Source organism: Corvus brachyrhynchos, unplaced genomic scaffold (genome assembly GCF_000691975.1).
Source record: "Corvus brachyrhynchos isolate BGI_N302 unplaced genomic scaffold, ASM69197v1 scaffold26, whole genome shotgun sequence".
NCBI classification, from domain to species: domain Eukaryota; kingdom Metazoa; phylum Chordata; class Aves; order Passeriformes; family Corvidae; genus Corvus; species Corvus brachyrhynchos.
In genome coordinates this window covers 9,008,811-9,028,567 of record NW_008239324.1, presented here as the reverse complement: position 1 = coordinate 9,028,567, position 19,757 = coordinate 9,008,811, and the positions used below count along the sequence as shown (strand labels likewise).

At 37.1% G+C, this 19,757-nt stretch overlaps 1 protein-coding gene across 1 annotated transcript in view; it reads left to right on the top strand.

Moving 5' to 3' along the window:
- Positions 1 to 19,757, top strand: part of CHD9 (chromodomain helicase DNA binding protein 9) — a 79,153-nt gene that overhangs the window by 3,171 nt on the left and 56,225 nt on the right. The window contains exon 3 of the mRNA XM_017740826.1: positions 3,614 to 5,216. Within this exon, the coding sequence (XP_017596315.1) occupies positions 3,780 to 5,216 (1,437 nt within the window). The 5' untranslated portion in view covers positions 3,614 to 3,779. The remainder of the gene's footprint in view (positions 1 to 3,613; positions 5,217 to 19,757) is intronic.

Below are 19,757 nucleotides of genomic sequence, written 5' to 3'. Positions count from 1 at the left end.
GCCTTTTGTACTTGGCCAAAGCTTTAGTTAAAATCTGACAAGTAATGATAGTGTAATTGTCTTTTAATATTGGGAAGGGAATGTTTCATTTCTAAATATTGTGCAGAAGTGATCAGTTTTTTGAGTATCTGCGTTTTACCATGGTGTATTGCACCTCTTTTGACACAGTATTCCATCTGCTAATAGATGGGCAAATCATAGCAAGCCACAAAGCTGTCATGCTGTTGCAAGTTACATAGAATTTAGCAAATACAGTGATTTTTTTCAGTCTCTTTGGCAGATTTCTTGTTTGTAATGCCTGGTTGCATTGCTTCCCTAAAAAGTCCCCAAAACTAAACCCTTTGCATCCATATAATGTAAAACTCTTCCCTAGTTATGGCTCTGTGTTTACCCCTTCTGCGTCCTTTTCCTGTAGTCTGGATTTCTGTTATGTCATGTTTTTATGACTTGTTTTAATTCCTTGTGGTTGCTAATTTGTCCCTACCTTCTCTCTGAGATGGCTTCTGTTATTTGTCTGGATAGCCATAATTTTAACTTCTTTTGAAATGGCTACCAAAGTCACTGATTGCTCTTATCTTTGGTACTGTTGCACATCAGTCACATGAAGCAGTGCTACCTGTGTATCAAAGTGTGAAATAGTGGATATCATGGTAATGTGCTTAAGCTCCACCTGATTTACTTGCCTATAACTAGAGTAGCTTCATTTCTGTTGTCACTTCAGCAAAAGTAGCCAAAAATGCAATTAAATAAATATATGAAATAAAATGCATCCAAAATTTTTATTATATTCCATTTACTGCTACCCCCACTTCATGTTTTGAGAGTGAAATTTGATATCCATTGCCTTATGTTTTTGTATGAGTTCAGTCTTTTTTTGATATATTCTGTAAAATAAATCTTGTTTTCTTTTTCTTCTGGTATAAGACAGACATTAAGTTTCCTTGAAGACTGGGTAAAAGTACTTCCCTGGTCAAAACGCAAGTTCTCTTTGCAACAGAGTTGTGTTCAGGCTATCTATAGTGGTATTCTTTACAAAAGAGGTTTGGGTTGTTGGGGTTTTGTTTGTTTGTTTGTTTTTTTGTCACTTCACAATCTCCTCTTTACATAGAAGCTTTCTTCTTAGTAAGTTTCCATTGGTCTAATTAGCTGGGAGAGGTTTCTCATGTACATAGCCTTCAGATTTCTCAGTTTGGAAGTTCATCTGTGCTTACCCAGCTTGCTTGGATCCTTGAAGTGAAGCTGACATCTTCAGATTATATTTCCTATTTATACCTGCTAACATTTATTTGTTTTATAAAACCTTTGCATTTTAAAAGGAGAGTTCATGTTATTTGTTCATGATTTCCTCTTTTGTTTTCCTTATGCTGAAAGAAAGTAGGAAAAACTAAGATGGAAAGTGTTTCTTGGTTTTTGAGCCAAGAAGTAAATTTCTGTGAGGCCAGCTCTGAGTGTGCTGCAGTGATTCCAGCTGTTCTGCAGGCTTTTTTCCCTTTCCTTACTGTAAAGGGACACGGTCAGTAAAACATGAAGAGATTCTGGTGTTTGTTTAATATGGGGTTGTTTTAGTCCTGTTGGGTAGTTAGTTCTAGGCTTCTATAGTTAAGAGCATGTATACTAGTTAATAATTGTACATCCTTTGGATCTATATTGCAAAAGATGGAAGAAATATCTCTTTTTCCCCTCTATTTTTCCCGGTTACCAAAAATTGATCAGACTCAGTATGTAAACTTACTGATACAGGCTTCAAATTTGAGATTTTTATCAGTAGTCCTTGATAGCCTGGAACATGACATTTTACCCATGGCTACCATAATTTCCATCTTGTCTTTCCTCAGGTGGGGTTTCTTGAATTGCATTTGTTCTGTGTCTACAATATTTCTTCTTTGTACTTAATCTGCATTGGTTTTCTTCTGAGCTAAAATAGCTCTCTCCTGACTTATCTTTTGAGTTGAGATAAACTACGATGAGATATCATTATATTAGCAATGTTACAACCCATGCCAGACCTTCTACCTGGATCCTGCTGTTTGTCATCTGTTGGAAGGTGTTCCATATTGGGAAAGTCATCATTGTGTTGCATTTAATCATAAATAGACAAGTTAATCAGTGTTAGAAGATAATGAGGTCTAATTTATATTAATGCTTTCTTTATCTTGGGACTTTAGGAGATCTCAACTTTAAGCAATAATTTTCCCATGTATAATCTGGGATCCACAGCTGCTTTGCTGCGCTAAGGTGTCATCTCCCTAAGCTTCTGTCACTTCTTTTTTATCGTGCTTGTTCTCTTGCTCACTGACACATCAATCCATACTTGATCGGTGTCTCTCAGGATGATAACAGGATCCATCTGTCCTTTCTCTGTACAGACCAGAAATTTCATATACTCAAACTCTAAAGGAGCTTTGTGAACTTAAGTTTGGTTTTAGCCTGACTATGGTCACATGACCTTCAGTGGACTAGGAGTATATGCAGCATGGGTTTTCATCAGCTTGCTGAAAAGTACTTTGGGCGTAGTAGGTTCAGCACTAACCTTTTCCATCACAGAGTATTTCGGATTTACAGGGTGTTCATTTCTGGATGGATACTATACTAATTTTATTCTTAGGAAAATTCATTAATGAGGAATTGCAATTGACCCTGGCCCCCACCCCCTCCCCCCCCCCCCCTTTTTTCCCTTTTTTATTTTAATTAGACATATGTACTGACAGGATAAAGAAATGATTATTCCATGAAGGTGCTCATTTAAAGTGATCCCTCCCCTATTCTACATGGTTACCAGTTTTCTGGGGAGTTACATTATCAGACACACTTTTTCATTCATTTCCCATTCTGTTTGATTACACTATAAATGTGGGAGTTTTTAGGCTAAAGTTAAATTGACCATGCTTTTCTACTCTCCTTAAATCCCTCCCTGCAAGTCAATTAATTGATCATCACTCAATGTTACTATGAATAAATTGTTTCAAATGTTTCAAAACTAGGGTGCAAACTCCCTTGAATGAAAGCTTGTTCTTTTTGGGTTTTCTTTGTATCATTGTATTCATTCTCTTGTCTTTCCTTCTAAGAAGAGTATGTTATGTCTTTAGTACAATAAAATATAGTTTCTTGGGAACTTGCATGATGCAACTTAAATAGAAGAAACAAAGTATCCCAGTTTTTACTAATGAAATTAAGCTTTGACTTAAATGTAGTTTATAACCTTTCAAGTTTTTTTGTTTAAACATATAGAATTATTATATACATCTTATGTAGTATATGGTTTCTTTGCTATAAACAAATTCTAATTCTGGAGTACTAAAACCCAGTTCTGGTGCAATTTGGTAGTTTTAATGAATATGACCAAGGAGAATCTAAAATTGTGCTTTGAGTGAATAAAACAAATGAAACCATTACAATTAAAACATACTTATATAAGGGACAAAAATTATAAACCCTGCACAGGGCATCAAGTATAAGCAAAAATAACTTATATGATTTGTGGTTTAGCCAAAGTTTATATTATGAACAAAGTATCAAAAATCCTTAAAAGTGTTGGGAAGGGGAAGGAAGGATGAAGAGAGTCATTAAAGTAAATTTTTCCTTGCTTTTTTTCCCCCCCACTCCTCTCCCTCAGGATGCTTTAACACTTGAAGACGAATGTTTCATCAGAAGCACTAATGGCTGTTGGCATGCCTTGGATAAGGTGGTGACCGCTGGATGTCATTTGTTTCTGTTCACTGCAGAGAGACAAAATTGACTCCATTTGGAGTTGAGAGCAAAAGCAGAACAGACCTCTCAAGATGACTGATCCTATGATGGATTTTTTTGATGATGCCAATCTTTTTAGTGAGACCTTAGAAGGTTTGTCAGATGATGCCTTTGTTCAACCTGGACCTGTTTCACTTGTTGATGAATTGAATTTGGGTGCAGAATTTGAACCTTTGCACATAGACTCACTGAACCATGTGCAAGATGCTCAAAATCAACAAAAGATGAGTGAGTTTGATCAGCTGAATCAGTATGATTCACTGAAGCTTCACTCAGTAAATCAGTCTTTTAATAGCCCAGCTGACAATGTCTTATCACCACACTCTCAATTCAATTGTTCACCAGTTCATCCGCAAAACCAGTCCAATGGGATGTTTCCAGATGTGGCTGATGGTAGTCCTATGTGGGGTCATCAAACTGCCACAACTGTTTCAAATCAAAATGGGTCCCCTTTTCACCAAGGACATTCTCAGTCTATGCAGCAAAACAAAAGCTTTGTAGCACACCATGACTTTGCCTTATTTCAGGCTAATGAACCACAGCATCAGTGTGCCTCGCTACGGCCGCAGCAAAGCAGGAACAACACGGGGCAGGATGCTCTGAGTCAGCCAAAAGACTTCATGGAAGTTAACGTGTCTACTTCCCTCAGAGTCAGTGTTAACCACCCACCTTCAGTTTCTAATCCATCAACTTCACAGCAGCCTCTGTCTGTTCAACAGTTTTCTCAAACTGCAAGTGCTTCAATACATTTTTGTGGGAATCAAGAAGGAAATTTTGATGGACAGTCCCCAACTATTACTCCATGTTCTGTCAGTAATAGTCAACAATTTTCATCTCCGTATTCTTACTCTAATAATCACATTTCTCCTACCAGCCTTCTTCAGCCTACAACAGCTCTTTCTACTAGCCAGCAGACACACTCTATCTCTGACTTCACTGGAAGCGATGCCTTTACATCTCAAACAGGGACCAAGCAAGAAACAACCGAGCACATGTTGAATCCTAATACACCTTTGAATTCAAGTACTTTTCAAATGTTGCATTCTGCGCATCCTCAGGGCAACTTTAGTAGTTCAAAACTCTCTCCTGTGAATATTAATTTTCCAGCTTCCACTGGTTCTGCTTCTCAGATAAGCCATTTCAGTGACCCTATTGAAAGCAATGGTTTTACATCTTTAGATGACAACCTACTTCATCAAGTGGAGACCCATAATGAACCATTCACAGGACTTGACCCCGATGACCTCCTGCAGGAAGACCTTCTGCCACAGTTCGATGACTCTGCGTTTGTTCAGGATAGCACAAGCCATGTTTTAGAGCCTGACCTAGAACACCACATAACCCCACAGCAAGTGACACCGTCATCCGAACTCGTTCGGGCACAGTCTCAAACTCAGATCCATCCTTGGCATTCTTCAGTTTCTAATCAGCACCTGCAAGGTAGAGGTCGTGCAACCTTACAAGGACAGGTATGTAGGGATTTGGGAGTGGGGGTTTGAACTGTTTGATTTAGTTGATCAGGTGAAATGAATAATAGTGACTGGTGTTTGAGTCAAAGCATGACAACTGAATCTCTGAGCTGTTACTTGACCCTGAAGAAGTCTAGGTAACAGCTAGTTCAGGAGAAAAAAAAAAAACCTAACCAGTTGATGCAGACCTTGCTTTCTCCTGTTGTTTTCTTATCACTGCAGAAAGCAAGACTTGCATGATCTTATTCAGATAAAATGGTGTTGCTCCTTCTGCTGCTTGTATTTCTGAAGTACAGCAGAGAAAATTTACTGATTTATGATTTTGGTGCAAATATAATGGCTTATTGTCTTGAAAAGTACTTAGAGAAACATGTTCTTAAGAGCTTTGGTAAGGTTTGTATGGCTGATTTCCTGCAAGAATTGCAGTGCTTATGTTGTTGCTCTGTCCTTTGCTTTGTGTCTTTGTGCTCATGTTCATTGCCTAAAAATACACACTTACTATTCTTGTTTTTGATGTGATCAATAATAATAGAAAACATATAAAAAGCTGTATGTTGGATTTTGTAACTTTTGGCTAAACCAAAAAACTCAGCAGTTGTTTTACTATAATGTGCACATCTACTGCAAGTATTCGAGTCTTCCACATGGAGGAGAAGATGACATAAAAATTGTTTTCTAATTTTCAATCTGTGCATTTCAAAACAGAAGCAACTCCGACATCAAACATACACATTCAAAAAAAACGGCTTTAAAAAGGTTCTTGTAACTGGTTTACTTCTGTATTCTTGCTACCAATATTCTCTCTGCCTGAGAATATAGAATGCTGTCTTTCTGGGGAAAAAAAAATATGAGGAAGGCAAGGAACTTAGCTACTGACTTTTGATTCTACTTAGTTTGTAGGACACAGGCCTGTGAAGGAGACAATGCAGCATTTTTCTTTTCCCCCTGTTAATTTGATATCATCAGTGTAGAGATAAGGGCTTAACACACTTAATCTTTGGTCTTGGTTCAGTAGATTGCTTCTCCATCACAGCTTCTGCGTATGTTTACGGACCATGTAATTGTCAATTCCTACCAGTGAAACTTTTTCTGTAAATTGTGGTGGAGTGTTAATGGAACATGGATATCCAGCAGTGCAGTTGAGATGAGCTTGATTAACTGAATGATGCAGTAGATGCAATCTGTTGGTTTTGATAAAGATTTACTTTCTTTCCCCTTCCCTACCTAAAAAAACAAGAGAGGGTGCACCCAAGTAGGTACTCTTGTCTCAGAGATCTCTGCAACTTGAAGACACAGGGTGCAGCAGCTCACAGAGGAGTGATCCTGTTGGAGTGTGTGCGTGCAGTCCTGCCATGGGAGCAGCGCCCCGTTCCCTGCCAGGCAGCAGAACGAGGGGTTGGGAACAGGGGTGTTGAGGCTCTTGGGGTCTCTGAGCACACTTGGGTTGAAGGGTGAAGAGGAAATGGGTTCCAGGAAAGGGGGGGGGGGCAAGAAACCCAGGAATTAGGATCACTTTTGAGGAGCATGTGGGATATAAGCCAGGCAATGAATAGTAGGTCTAATAGAACTTTGCAGTGCTGTGACTTTTGTGTTGTATTTGTCAGAACCTTTTTAGACTTGCTTACATCTCACTGACATCAATTTTAGTACTTTGCTTTGTAACAAGGAATAGAGGGAAAGTTCTGAGATCTGTGGAGAGCCTTTAAAGTTTTAGGGGTTTGGTTTTGTTTTTATCATGGTGTCAAAACAAAGCAACTTTGCAGTATTTAAAATTTTAGTGTTTTTCCTCTTTGAAATGAAACAGCCAGAAACTAGATAGTTATAAAACTGCTTGGTTTGGTTTTTATTATTTTGGGGTATGCAATAAATTGTATAAATTAGATTCTGACCTTATCTGGTCAGACAGATGTTTAATGTTTCCTTCAGAAACTGGTTGTGAAGTGGTAGCTGTCAAACTGCTGAGGAATGTACAGATGGGGGATTGACAGAAGCAAACAATGTAGAAGCCTCTTTAAATCAGTGGAGTATGTAGTATGAATAGTAATGGAAAAGTATGGCAATTACTGAAGTGTTTCAGATCTGTCTTTTGACTGACTACAATTCCAAGAGGGGCTTTAGTTGTAATTCGCACTTCTATTCTTTGATCTCTTTTTAGAATTTCAAGTTCAAGATGAGTAGGTTCTGTTAGAGCTTTTACAAATGTGTGCAGTTTAACCAGGGAGGAAGAAGGTGGGGTAAAGGGGGAAGGAGTTTTGATCTTCCTGAAACTGGTTGGCTTTAGGCTAGGAGTCAGGCGGGAAGGGATTTTGACAAGTTACATATGTAGTAGTTAAGGTAAGCTTTTAATTTTTTAACAAGACAGTGTTTCATACTGGCTTTAGTGCATATTGAAGAAACAATTACTAGTGAATTTAATTTTTTTCCCAACAGTTTCAGTTTGATAATGGTTGAGGTTTTCCCAGAAAGAATAACTTTATTTTATGAAATAGTTAATGAACTGTAGGTCTTGGAATGGACCCAATATTAGACAACCAAAGATCTTTAACTGTAGCTAGACTGAGGTTATTTAAATTAAGGAAGAATATTAAATACTTGTTTCAGTATTTGAGAGCAAGCATACTCATAACACTTTTACTTGTATGGTTATTCTTTTGATGGAAAGTTAATTTAAAAATTAATACAATCTGTTTGGTGTAATAATGCTGCAGAATTAAAAAGACTGTCTTATGCTGCTAATACACTTTCTGCTGTAATTAGATTAGAATTGTAAATAAATTGCACCCTTAATTTTACATCATGCATTTTTCATCAGAGTTAGTTTGAGAACAGAAAGTAAAGTGGAGAAATGCTGAAGAATCATGTAGCCTTAGCTTTGACTGATGCAAGACTTCTGATCTTTTAACTCCACTTATAACTGGTTTGAGTTTGCTAAGGCTAAATAATCTATTCGCTTTCCAGAAGGATGAAAAAAGGCTTCAACGTTGTTTTACATCTTTAGAAGAAACAGGAAGTTGAAAAGATAATGTGAAATATAAACTGTTGGAAAAATAATGTGAAGCATAAACTGCTGGAAAGATAATCTGAAGTATAAACTGTCCTAAGAGAAGTTTACAGCTGTCTCACTGTGTATGTTATTTTGTAAGAAGTGTTCTAATGTCTTCTGGCTGCGCACATGAAAGCAGAGGAATTGAGATTAAAAATAATATGAAAATGAAAAATATACTGATGAAAAATAATATTTCATTAATAATATAAAGTGCTATAGGATGAGGTGGTGGTCTTAGTTCTGAAATCACATAATTAATTTTTTTCCTTTTTGTGACTTAAAGTTTGGCAACTAACTTGACAATTCAGTGTATTCATGAATTTGTGTAACAACTGACTTGAAACATGCAAGTGTTTTTATGCCTCCAAGCCTGGAGCTGTCCTACCACTTCTTTTATAGAAACAGATGACAGTAATTTTTTTGGAAGAATTTGTCTTGCCCTTATTGAAAGTTTGGCCAAGTCTGAACCTCATAGATGATTGCTTGGGTGGTGTTGTACCCCAGGACATCTGTATATATCAGAATGGCATAACCTCATATATGAGCATATCATCAGAGAGGGAATTAACTCTCACCAGATCCAAGTGCAGATTTATGTGCTGCTGAGATGTCCTGAGTTGTCACAGGCCATTCATATCTGACTGTGGTATCAGATGGCACTTTTATAACAATTCTAAATTCATTGTAAACATGTATCCCTTGGATTACTCCACTTGTAAAACTCTTATCCTGCCAATGGTTGCTGTTCTACTTGTATATACAATCTTGGACTGTGAAGTTTTTATGAGAGAAACACACAGTAAGCAGTGATATGCTTTCTTGACTAGCTGTGAGATCTAAAACCAGACATCTACTTGATATATATGCAGTTATGGAAGATGTATCAAAATCAAGGATATAGTATTTGTGTGTGTATATATAAATATATATATATATATACACACTATATTGTATAGATATAGTATAGTAGTAGAATGTATTTCTTACATTCTGTATGGTTAATTTTAAGTAAGCCTGTAATGAGGAATATTTTAAATTAATGAATTGATCATACTATATAGAAATTCTTTGTAGAAGAGACTGGCTATTTTGCATAGTAAGTTTGTAGGATATGGCTCCTAAGTGTTGGTACAATACAAGATTTTAAAATTATGGTGCTGCTATACGCATGTGGCTTGGGAAGCAGTGCAATATTCAGTGAGACTGGGCATAATAAAATACACATCTCAAAATCTGTCCTACTTTGCATCACCTCACATATTTGCATCAAGTCGAAGGTTGGACTTGATTTTGGGAGTCTTTTCCAACCTTAATGATTCTATGATTGGAAATCATAGTATCCAGTAAGAATTTGGATATCTTGTAATTTTGGTATGTAAAAAAACCTTCATACCCCTAAGAACAACTCACAGATCAAAAAAGCCCTAAATGCTTATTCTTCCTAAAGTGTTTAATAGTGCTGGTATAGCTCCCATTAAGCATATTCACTGTATTTATATTGTTCCTTTAATTAGGGTCAATTTTATGGGTGACATCATATTAACAAATGTAAATCTTTGTCTGAAGTTTCCTTTTAGGCGTTTCTGCAAGTTGTATGCACTGGATTTAGTTTTCTGTGCCTCAAGAACATTTTCTACCTTCCTCATAGGAACTTAAATCCTGTACCACAGTGAAGCAGCAGAATTCCCAGCACATAATAAGTTTATCATCCATGCTGAAGTAATGAAATCAATCTCTCCACTGACCAATGTGCAATATTTTGCAGGTTTTTTGCTTTATATCTGTGATTTGAGAAAAACCTGCACAAACAGGTGGGAGTGACCATGGCAAAGCTATGTCAAATGCCCAGAGTTAATGAGAAGAGTAGGGCAGCATCTCTGAGCCTAAGTAGTGCAGTTCCTGGAATGAAATTCTAAATTATAGCTGTATATAAAATGTTTTCAGTATTAATCTATGGCTTTTTGCCAGTAACATATTACTCATTAAAAGAGCAGTCTTTCAATGGCTTTATTTATAGTTGAATATGTATGAAGCACTTGCTTTTGTATATATTATATATGTTTTATATAAACCTTTTATACATTTTATTTTTTAAAATTGCAAATTGTGTAAGTTGGGGAAAGAAAGTACATGTTTGTGAGATAAATTTGTAACACATTTACTGATGAGTATAATATTTATTGTCTGCATTTTCATTTCCCCTGTTTTGGCTTTCAAAATAAAACTGTGTAGTAAGGGCAAGACAAAAATTGCTGGGCTATTCAGAACAGTGAAAATGTGCCAGAGTAATTGTTTTACAGTTTTAAAAGCTTTGAGTTTGTTAGTAATTACTGTTGAGTAGAATTAAATTTTTTCCCAATTTTTTGGATCTTTTTGCTATCACTAATGCTTTTCTTAAACCTTTCTTGAGAAGGTCTCTCTCAACCTTCATCACTTGTCAAATAATTGGGCTGTCCAATTCTTTGTGTATGTTTCCTCTTTAAAAATAAGTACTTGCTGTTAAAATGATTGTCATAATATAGTAATATATTTTTTCCTGAGATAATTGCACACACATTAAATAACTGCTATAATTGTCTTTGAAATGTGCCAAAAGAGAAGCATTTTTGTAAAAAGCAGTTAACAGATGGCAGGCATCGGAAGAAAGCTTCTGGCTGGGTCAAATTGCAGGAGTAAAATAGCAAGGTGAGACTAGTTGATAAAAATAAGTTAAATTGACATTATTTTTTTAATGATAATGCAGGGTAAGTGTGGTTGAATAATCTAAATAACTGTTTGCAAATAGGTGTCTTGTTAACACTGAAGAACTGTAAAGCAATTCATCAATGGGAGAGTACTGATGTAATTGTGCCATTTTAGTGTCTGGAACAAGGGGTACCTAATTACAGAGAAAAGAGGAAACAAAACCCATGTTGAATTGTCTTTTAAAGACAGCAACCCATTCTATAGGCTGTTAAAGCTGTTATCTTCAATATATGCCTAAACTATAATAAATTATGGGGAAAAAAACAGTGTAAAGAAAAAAGCTCCTATTTCACTTTGTGTTGTGTTAATGCAACGTTTGGGCTATGAACCGAATTGGGAAACTCCTTCAGGTACAGAGAAACTTGGCACTTTTTTTGTCAAAGGTGTTTTTCCAGAATACAAGGCCTGGTTTAGTTCTCTCAGTTGCACAGGATCATGTTGCATAGAAACACCAGAGGGGCAATGCACACAAATATGTGAAGGTGTCAAGAGCACGGGCCAGACTCATTCCCGTGGTGCCCAGTGACAGAACAAGGGGCACAAACTGAAACACAGGAGCTTCCATCTAAATATGAGGAAAAATTACTTCACTGTGAGGGTGACAGAGCTCTGGAACAGGCTGCCCATAGAATTTCTGGAGTCTCCTTCTATTCAAGAACTGTCTGTACACCATCCTTTGCAGCCTGCCCTAGGGGGTTGAACTACATGATCTCCAGAGGTCCCTTCCAACCTCAGCCATTCTGTGAGAGAGGAAGGAGTGAGAAACATTATTTTCTGCAGTACAGGCAAAATAATTGTGCTTGGGCCTGCAGTGTTAAATGCAAAGAGAGTGCAAGTGGAGTCCCTGTGAGACTGTCCATTGGCTCCAGTAACTACTTACCTGCTTTAACTAACGCTATTATCTAAACTCGGCATTTTTGAGTGGCTTCGAACATACTGTTGCCTGTAAAACTTCCAGAGCAGCATTTTATCTTGAGACATTTTGTAGATTTTGTAGAAAATCATCACTTTATGAAGTGTTAGTGAAGCATTACTACTGAAAGAGAAGCAGAACTTGTAAAGATGTTAGCCAGTAGTACGATTTTGAAGCCAGAGAATCTGAAGTACATTTGGAATTCATGTGGCTTTTGTCCAGATGTCTGTGTGTTTTGTGCACTCAGGTTTTGCAACATCTTTTAGGTACTATGTTAATTCTAAATATATAGATAGATCAAAGCAATTTCCAGCACTTTGCCTATCAAACAGCCTCCTACATCTGGAGAGGTATTGTTTTCTTTGTTTATTATCAGGTTGAAAAAATTTCCTCAATTTCCTGGTTACACAGATTTCTAATAGAGTGTTTATCATCAGGTGTTGAGTGGATTGAATTTGGGAACTCTTAAGGCTAATAAATATAAATTAGTGGGTTTCTTAGGATGATGAGATGGAGAATTCTAATGCTGATTTGAGTAAGCATGATAAATGAAGCTAGGAATGTAGCTTTAGGCTAGAAAAGATGACAAGTTTTACATTTTTGAAAGCTGTGTAATTTGTAGCAGAGATTGATTTTTCTTTCATAAATGTGGCAGGTTTTCTTTTGTGTGGATTATTTGGCTTGCATTTTACTTGAGTTTTTTGTTCCCTTGATATCTTACTGTGAAAGCAAGCATTTTAATTTATATCTCCTGAAATTGTTCCTATCTTTTACATACTGCCTGCTCAGGAGTTAGCCCCCATTTGAAAATAATTTCAATGTTAATAGCATATCATATATGTGCACATAATGCTGTTGAGCAGAATATTGAACTGCAAACCCGAATTAGTTTCATACATTGGTAGGCAGGCCTCTTTTAAGAGACATTCATGACCTCACAATTTAGTTTTAGTTTATATCTTGGAAAGAAAAGAGAAGTTAGCCTTAATGTTAAAGAAGACATGGCAAATATTGTGGTTCTGAGATTTTTGTGTATTTTCTTAGAGTTTAAAGCATTGTTTCAAAAAGATAGCCCTACTGATAGGTTTTAAAAATAATCTTAAGTAATCTTAAAAGGAATTGTTTTGCCGTACCTTATTTTTTTATGAGTAGCACAATACAGAGATTTCTTTAATAGTATTTTAAGCAAACGCACAAGAAAAGCATAGCTCTTGCACTTTTTGAGACTTGCAACATGCTATGGGTTACAGTACCTGTTTGTATTCCTCAGAAGGATAAGAAGATGCTGTACATGTGCACTGTTTATCTTTAACTCATTGCAGCAGTTGTCCATGAAGCCTAGGTATGGCTCAGCCTGATGTGTAAACTTTGTTGTAGCAGGAACTTTGGTCCTTACAACTCTTAAAAGCAGAAGCCAGCTGTTAGAGAACCCAAGCTGTGTCAGGGAAGGCAGGTAAATTATTTAAGGAACATCTGAGTGACAAAACCAGACGTGTGTCTTACTGTCTTTGAGTTCAGTAAGAACAATTTTTAAAATAGATTAGGCAAATTTATTTTGATGTGTCTGTATTGTAGCTCCTATTTATATCATCCTTTGGAGGATTCTTTGACGTGCAATCATGTAGTGTTTGAAATCTGATCAACTCCCGACACTACACGAAGAGATGTGTTTTATGGTGCCAGCCCAATGTGCTTTCTGACTTAACGTGGTTTGATTGCAAATGTGTACAGGCTTTGACCCAACCTTGCTTGTTGGGGACAGAGGTACAAAGGGGCTCCTGCTCCATGATCATGCTTGGGGATGCCCTTGGCAGCACACTGTGGTCTCTAACCAGGCTGTCACCCTGTTCTGTGTTGGTGGCAGTTTCTGCTGACTTCAGCTCTGTTAAAGATAAGAATTTCTGTTTTCTTAACCATTACAGTGGATCTAGTCTTGCCCCTTTTGCTAGTAGACAAACTCACTTGAGATTAGAAGCATAACCATAGCAGTAACTTTTCAAGACCTGTCTTGCAACTTTTTCTGTTTGATCCCTACCAAAAAGTTATTTTATGGTTATTCTTATGAAGCTCTTGGATGCTATGTTCTTTCTCTAGAAATTTTATAGGAGACTTTTGGTGAAAAAACAGTTTGGTTTTTTGCTTTTTGGGTTTCATTTGCCTGAAATCAAACGGTTGTTCCCCAGTAGTATCCTCTGACTTGGGACTTCTTATGTTTGAACCATCACCCTTTTTGATAAATTCTTTTTCTTTAGGCATCTTGTTTAACTCCTTAACTAGGGAGAAGGATTTTGTTCATGAATATTCAATTAAGAAAACTAGATTCAAGGGAAGTGGTTTCATTAGGTTAGCAAAAATGCCAAAGTACTCTTTTGTCTTGAAGATTCTGGCATACAAAGCTGCTAAAGTAGTTCATTGAAGCTGAAACAAAAAATATGTAAGTTAGTTTGAATTGAAGTGGAAGAAATATGCCCCCTCTTTGATTTAAATAGAAATATGCTGTGCAGTCAGTACTGATATTAGTGACTCCCCAGCTGTTGATGTTAAAAATAATTTTCCCAATTTCTGTCATATATATTTTAGTGTTAAGTGCTGGGTTTTTTTAATCTCACTGAAATTATGAACATTTAAAACACTTTGGATACTCTGTAAAGTACCAAGTAATACTATAACAAAAAGGCATGTTCAAAGATTAAGTAAACTTTTAACTGCTTCTAGGGAATAAAATTATTGTACAGAGATGCTACGTGCTAGCCTTTCTGAATATGCAATCTGTTTTGATTTAAAGAGCTTTCATGATTGGTATTTCCCTCTTAATCAAATGATACTTATTTTTCACATCTGTCATCATTCACAATACTTAATTGTTTTGCTACAAACAAGCACTGAAAATGCATACTTTAAAAGAAGAAAAAATTAAAAAGGAGGCTGCCAATATTATCATAGGATCATTTCCTGGGACTGCCCAAGACAATGATCCATTGCAGTGTTTTTCCAGGAGCCATTATACTTTGAATAAGCTGGTTCACTTAGCTTTTAATTGAATTGTATTTTACCATTGCACTCAATGTACTACAAAATGTGAGTAGAATTTGGTAAATTAGGCTTTTAAAGCATGCTGTGGAAGAAAATCTACCTCTGTGTTTTGTTCAATGTGTGGTTGTTTCTCTGACCTAGCCCGAGTTCCCTTTCTGTAGGTATTTGCAGAAGTGAGGCATTCAGACAAAAGGTGGGCAGCTTCCTGCTGCTTCTGAAGAGTTCTTGCCCATTTGCCCTTCCTCTCATCCCTTCAGTAGCCTTGGTGACACCTCCAAGTAGCATAAGAGCACCAAGAATAGACTATGGAGGGTTGTGCAGCTTACAACCCTTCACACCCATAATGCCTTCTGAATCTGGGCTGATAACAAACTGAGAGAGAGTGGGAGAACCGGGGGATAGTGGAAGGAAAAACTGACAGTCGTAAACTTCCTAAGCATGAAAGTGGGCTTTGTTTCAATCATAATGTCTTCTTACAAGACTACTTCCATGAGAGATGTAGAGGGAAGGAACACTGTAACTGAAGTTAAGTTTTGACAAGAACCAACTACCTTTAAGGTCCTGTTGCTTTTTCTTGCTGAGAGATGGCTGCTGTGCTGGTTTCTTAGTGTGATTGGTACAGGCATGCTGAAGCTATCTTGGATGTTGGGATTAAGGGGAATAAAAAGCTCTTCATGTGATGTTCTTGAAGGTAGTTTGGGTGGGTTTTTTTCTTCTGGTCTTCTCTGGTTGGTAAGGAAAAACAGAACATGAGAAAATAACTTTCTCAGGGGCGTACAAAAGTGGTGGCCATATAAAACATGGGTGGGTATGTGACAACTTGTGAAAATTCAGCTTGAGTTTGTTGCAATTTTGTTTTCTGTTCTGAAGACTTTTGCAGTCAATTCTTTATTTTACCTTTACATCATCACTTTAAAAGATTTTGTCACCTTAAATTAGAGCAGTTTCAGTTAATGTTATGTTTTTCTGGAGTTTAAGAAGGTCATTGAAAAAAAATTTGGGGATAGAAGCTACCTGGCTTTTACATGTTAAATACATTTTTCCAGTTGTAAAATCAGGCATGTATATGTGTGTTTCAGATAAGGCAAACCCTTATCTGTACCTTCCACTTCCAAGAAGGTGTTGGATGATGTTAGATTTCAGTGGATTTAGAGCTTTATCTGGGGATTTTGAACCCTAATGACTACTCTTTAAAACATAAATATCTGCTTGATTTTTCTTGTCCGTAACTATTTGGTGAAGTATTTTACAGATTTATTTCCAGATGCCCACATAAGACTTGTTTCCAACAGTGAACTGAAACCTGACTTGCCTTTTATAGAGTAGAGAGTTTAGTCAACTCTGGTTTTTAAGCAGTCAAGTAATTGCAAAATTTGTAAAGTTAAGATTAGGCAAGAATGCAAGAAAGAAACAGAAGGTTTTGCTAGACCATTTTGACCCTTAGAATAGATTAAAGTAGAAGATCTGAAGGTAGAGGTATGGCATGACTGTGAATTTGGTCTGGGTATAGTAACTCAATGGTGCATTCACCAGGTGCCTTGAATATGATAATTACATTTTTTTCATAGACAGGAGCCCATGGTTTTCTCATGGTAAGTGCAGTGATTCTGCTGGTGGGGACCCCACCCCATAGTGCACCATGAGGTGTGCACTGCATCAGGCTTAGACCAATGCAGGTTCTGAGTATTCCTGGCCATGCATGTGAAAAAGAGCACTGAGAAGTTTTGCTGAGGCAGTGGGTTTTGTTGGCATTGTCTGCCATTATCCAAATAGCTCTTACATTTCAGACTGGAACTGAAGAGAAGTGGGTACATGATGGGCACAGAACATCAAGCCACTGAAAACTGAAACTCATTAAAAGCAGCAGCTTGGCAGAGCAAGCAGGATGAAGTTCTCAATTTCTTTCATTTCCTGGCAATTTAGTATGCTCCATTACATAGTGCCTCCTTTAAGAGTTACAGTGCAAACTACACACACGTTTTTATACCACTACTAAATATTGAGAAAAAAATTCTAACGATATTTGGCACTGAGCCTCAAAATACTTTCTTCAAACAATCTCTTCCAAATGGAAGCAAAATGTGTGCTGCAGACTCATTCTGTAACTTCTGATGCTGCCTCTGCAGCATGCCCAGGTTAGCAGCTGCTTACATGGACATGGCTTGATCTTCCCCCCATGAATGATAGGGGAGGTCACTGGTTAAGAAGCTGCTACTACTGACAGCTATGCTCTCGTCACTATATTAGTGGCAAAACATGTTTAGTGATATATTACTGGGCTCTGTAGCATTGAGATGTGAAACAACACCCCAGAGAGAGTGTGACGTGCTAACAGGTGCATGTTTCATCTTAGAAATGTGACTAGTTTAAGGTTGCTGACCTTTCCATTAGTGTTTTCATTTCCACAGAAATTTAAAATTTGGTTATAAGCATGGTGCTAAATGCCTTGTGAGGCATAAATCACATTCACATCCCAAATCGCAGATGTGTGTTCTGAAGTGATTGTTACACAGATAAAAACTGTTTTCTGGCCACAGTGCTGTAATTGTTAGCCATTCAGTTACCAACATCATAGATAACAAGTATGGAAGATGAAAAAGGTGGACTCTCACTTGGTATCTTTTTCCTTTTTTTTTTTTAAATAAATGTCTATTTTAATTTGGGTTAGGTTTCATATATGTGTGTCTTGAAATTCTGTATCCCTTAAATACTGAGACATTCATTAACAGTGATAATAAGCTAGAAAAAGAAAGAAGTGTATTATCAGCATATTGAAAGAACCACAATTCGGAATGCTTCACTGGCTCTCTTAAGAGTTCCATATATGCACCAAAGAAAATGGAAAAATGATAGAACCCCACAGATCTTCATTTGCTAGTGCTCTTGGCTTTGTGAAGCAATCCCAGCAGATGGTGTGGGGCAACTGTTGAACAAGAAAATAAAAAGCAGTTCAGAAGGAATTCTGGGGGGAGTTCTCTCTGGAGAAAAGAAACCCTGTTGCATATTTAGGTGATCTTCGCATTAGTTGTGCAGGAATAGCTTGATTTACTGCAAAATCTCATTTCAGTGTACTGTCTAAAGAAAATGTCATCTTTTGCTGGGATTGCCACGCAGCAAAGGAGATGCCTTTCTGCATGCCTGTGGGGTGACACACATTGATATGATAAGTAGTCTTCTACAGATGGACTCTGTCAAAGCTGTGAGGTTTTGGGTTTAATAGATGTACTTTTTAATTACAAATCCACCATTTAAAAAATCACTAGAGGAATTATTTTTGCAGACGGTTCTAGAGGAAAAAAGTTCAGAGTGCTAGAATGGAATTCAGAAATCACTGAGTTGAGTCCATGCTTTCGGGGTTTTTTAAAGTTGCATTCCTAAATACAATTTTATAATGCAAATGATGAATGGATATACCTTTAAGAGTGAGTTAAAAACAACTGCAGTTTTCAAATTTTAATGTGATTATAATGTGAAAAAATGAGAAGCTAATTTGGACAAAGTCCCCAAACTATTGATATTGTAAGTCATGCAATTTATTTATTTGTACTATGGTTCTGATATTAATACTATTTTGGTGACTTGACATGCACAAAGAGATGCCTTGTTTAGTAATAAACATGAACAGAGGTGATGTGGTAATGCATGAAGATCAAGTTTCCAGGTGGCTAATTTTAGCTGCTTTTAGTGCAGTTGATGTCAAGGTCATCTTGATTTCTTTAAGACCTGGTAGACTGTCAAGAACTTGTTATACTCTCAAGGCAAACAGTACTTGCTCTGAGCATCATCCTGCAGCTGTGTACAGCTAGCAGTAGGAGTGAAAGAGTCACTCAGGGCATTGCAGATGTAAACCTTAGCTTTCTGTTGTTAGACTCATTAGGGTCATAATTTAGCTCTTAGTTGTAGCTAATCTAAGTGGTCAGTAGATCCACAAGTGAAAAACATTATTTCAATAAAATGCCTTGTATAATTCAATCACAAATGTGTGACTTGTTAAAATTTCAGAGAAAAACATTGTCAGTTCTTAGAATATATCAAGAATGGGTGCAACTAAGGAGAGATATTTAGTCTGAAAGGGTTTGAACACACAAAGAATTGAAAGTAATGCTACTCTATTGTGAATTGCCATACTTACTGTAGGAAAGGTGTTCTTACAGTGGAAACCATATTTTACTATTGGAACAGATAAGGCAGGATTTGGCAAGGTTTTCCAGGAGGTTAGAAGTAGTTTCAGTGTTAAACTCACCTTCTCCTTGGGGCTTCCTTTGTAGTGATATGCAGAGGATGTGAAGGAATTATTTGTTGTTGTGGAGAAAATGAAAATGGGTTTAGGCTTTAGAGGAGAAAAACCTGATGTCTCTCAGTGTTGAGGATGGTGGTTTGTCCTTGCTGGGGGAAGGACTGTTATGCCAGTGAAGGTCTTCAAATGCATGTCCTATGCAACCACAACAAAGTGTTGGAGGAAATGCCTTTCTATGAAAAGCCTCCTCAGCTGAGTACTGCTATTGAAAAGATGCTGTCATGATTCTGCTTCTTGATACTGCCTGGTAACTTGACTGCTTTTACATTAGTTCAACTAAGAAATCATTCAGATATGTATAGGGTACCTTCTACTCCTGTGAGACAGCATGTCAAATTCCCTTGAATAGTGCCAAAAAGATGCTCCCCTGGCTGTGAATCAGGGCATGTGTGGGGAATTCTACAGCTGTTGTCTGAGCTGTTCCCTGAGTATTTTTCTGGGCTAGCTCTGCGGTGTGAGCACCACCAGGGCCCATACCTGCTGCTGCTAATGGCTTTTGCAGGCAGC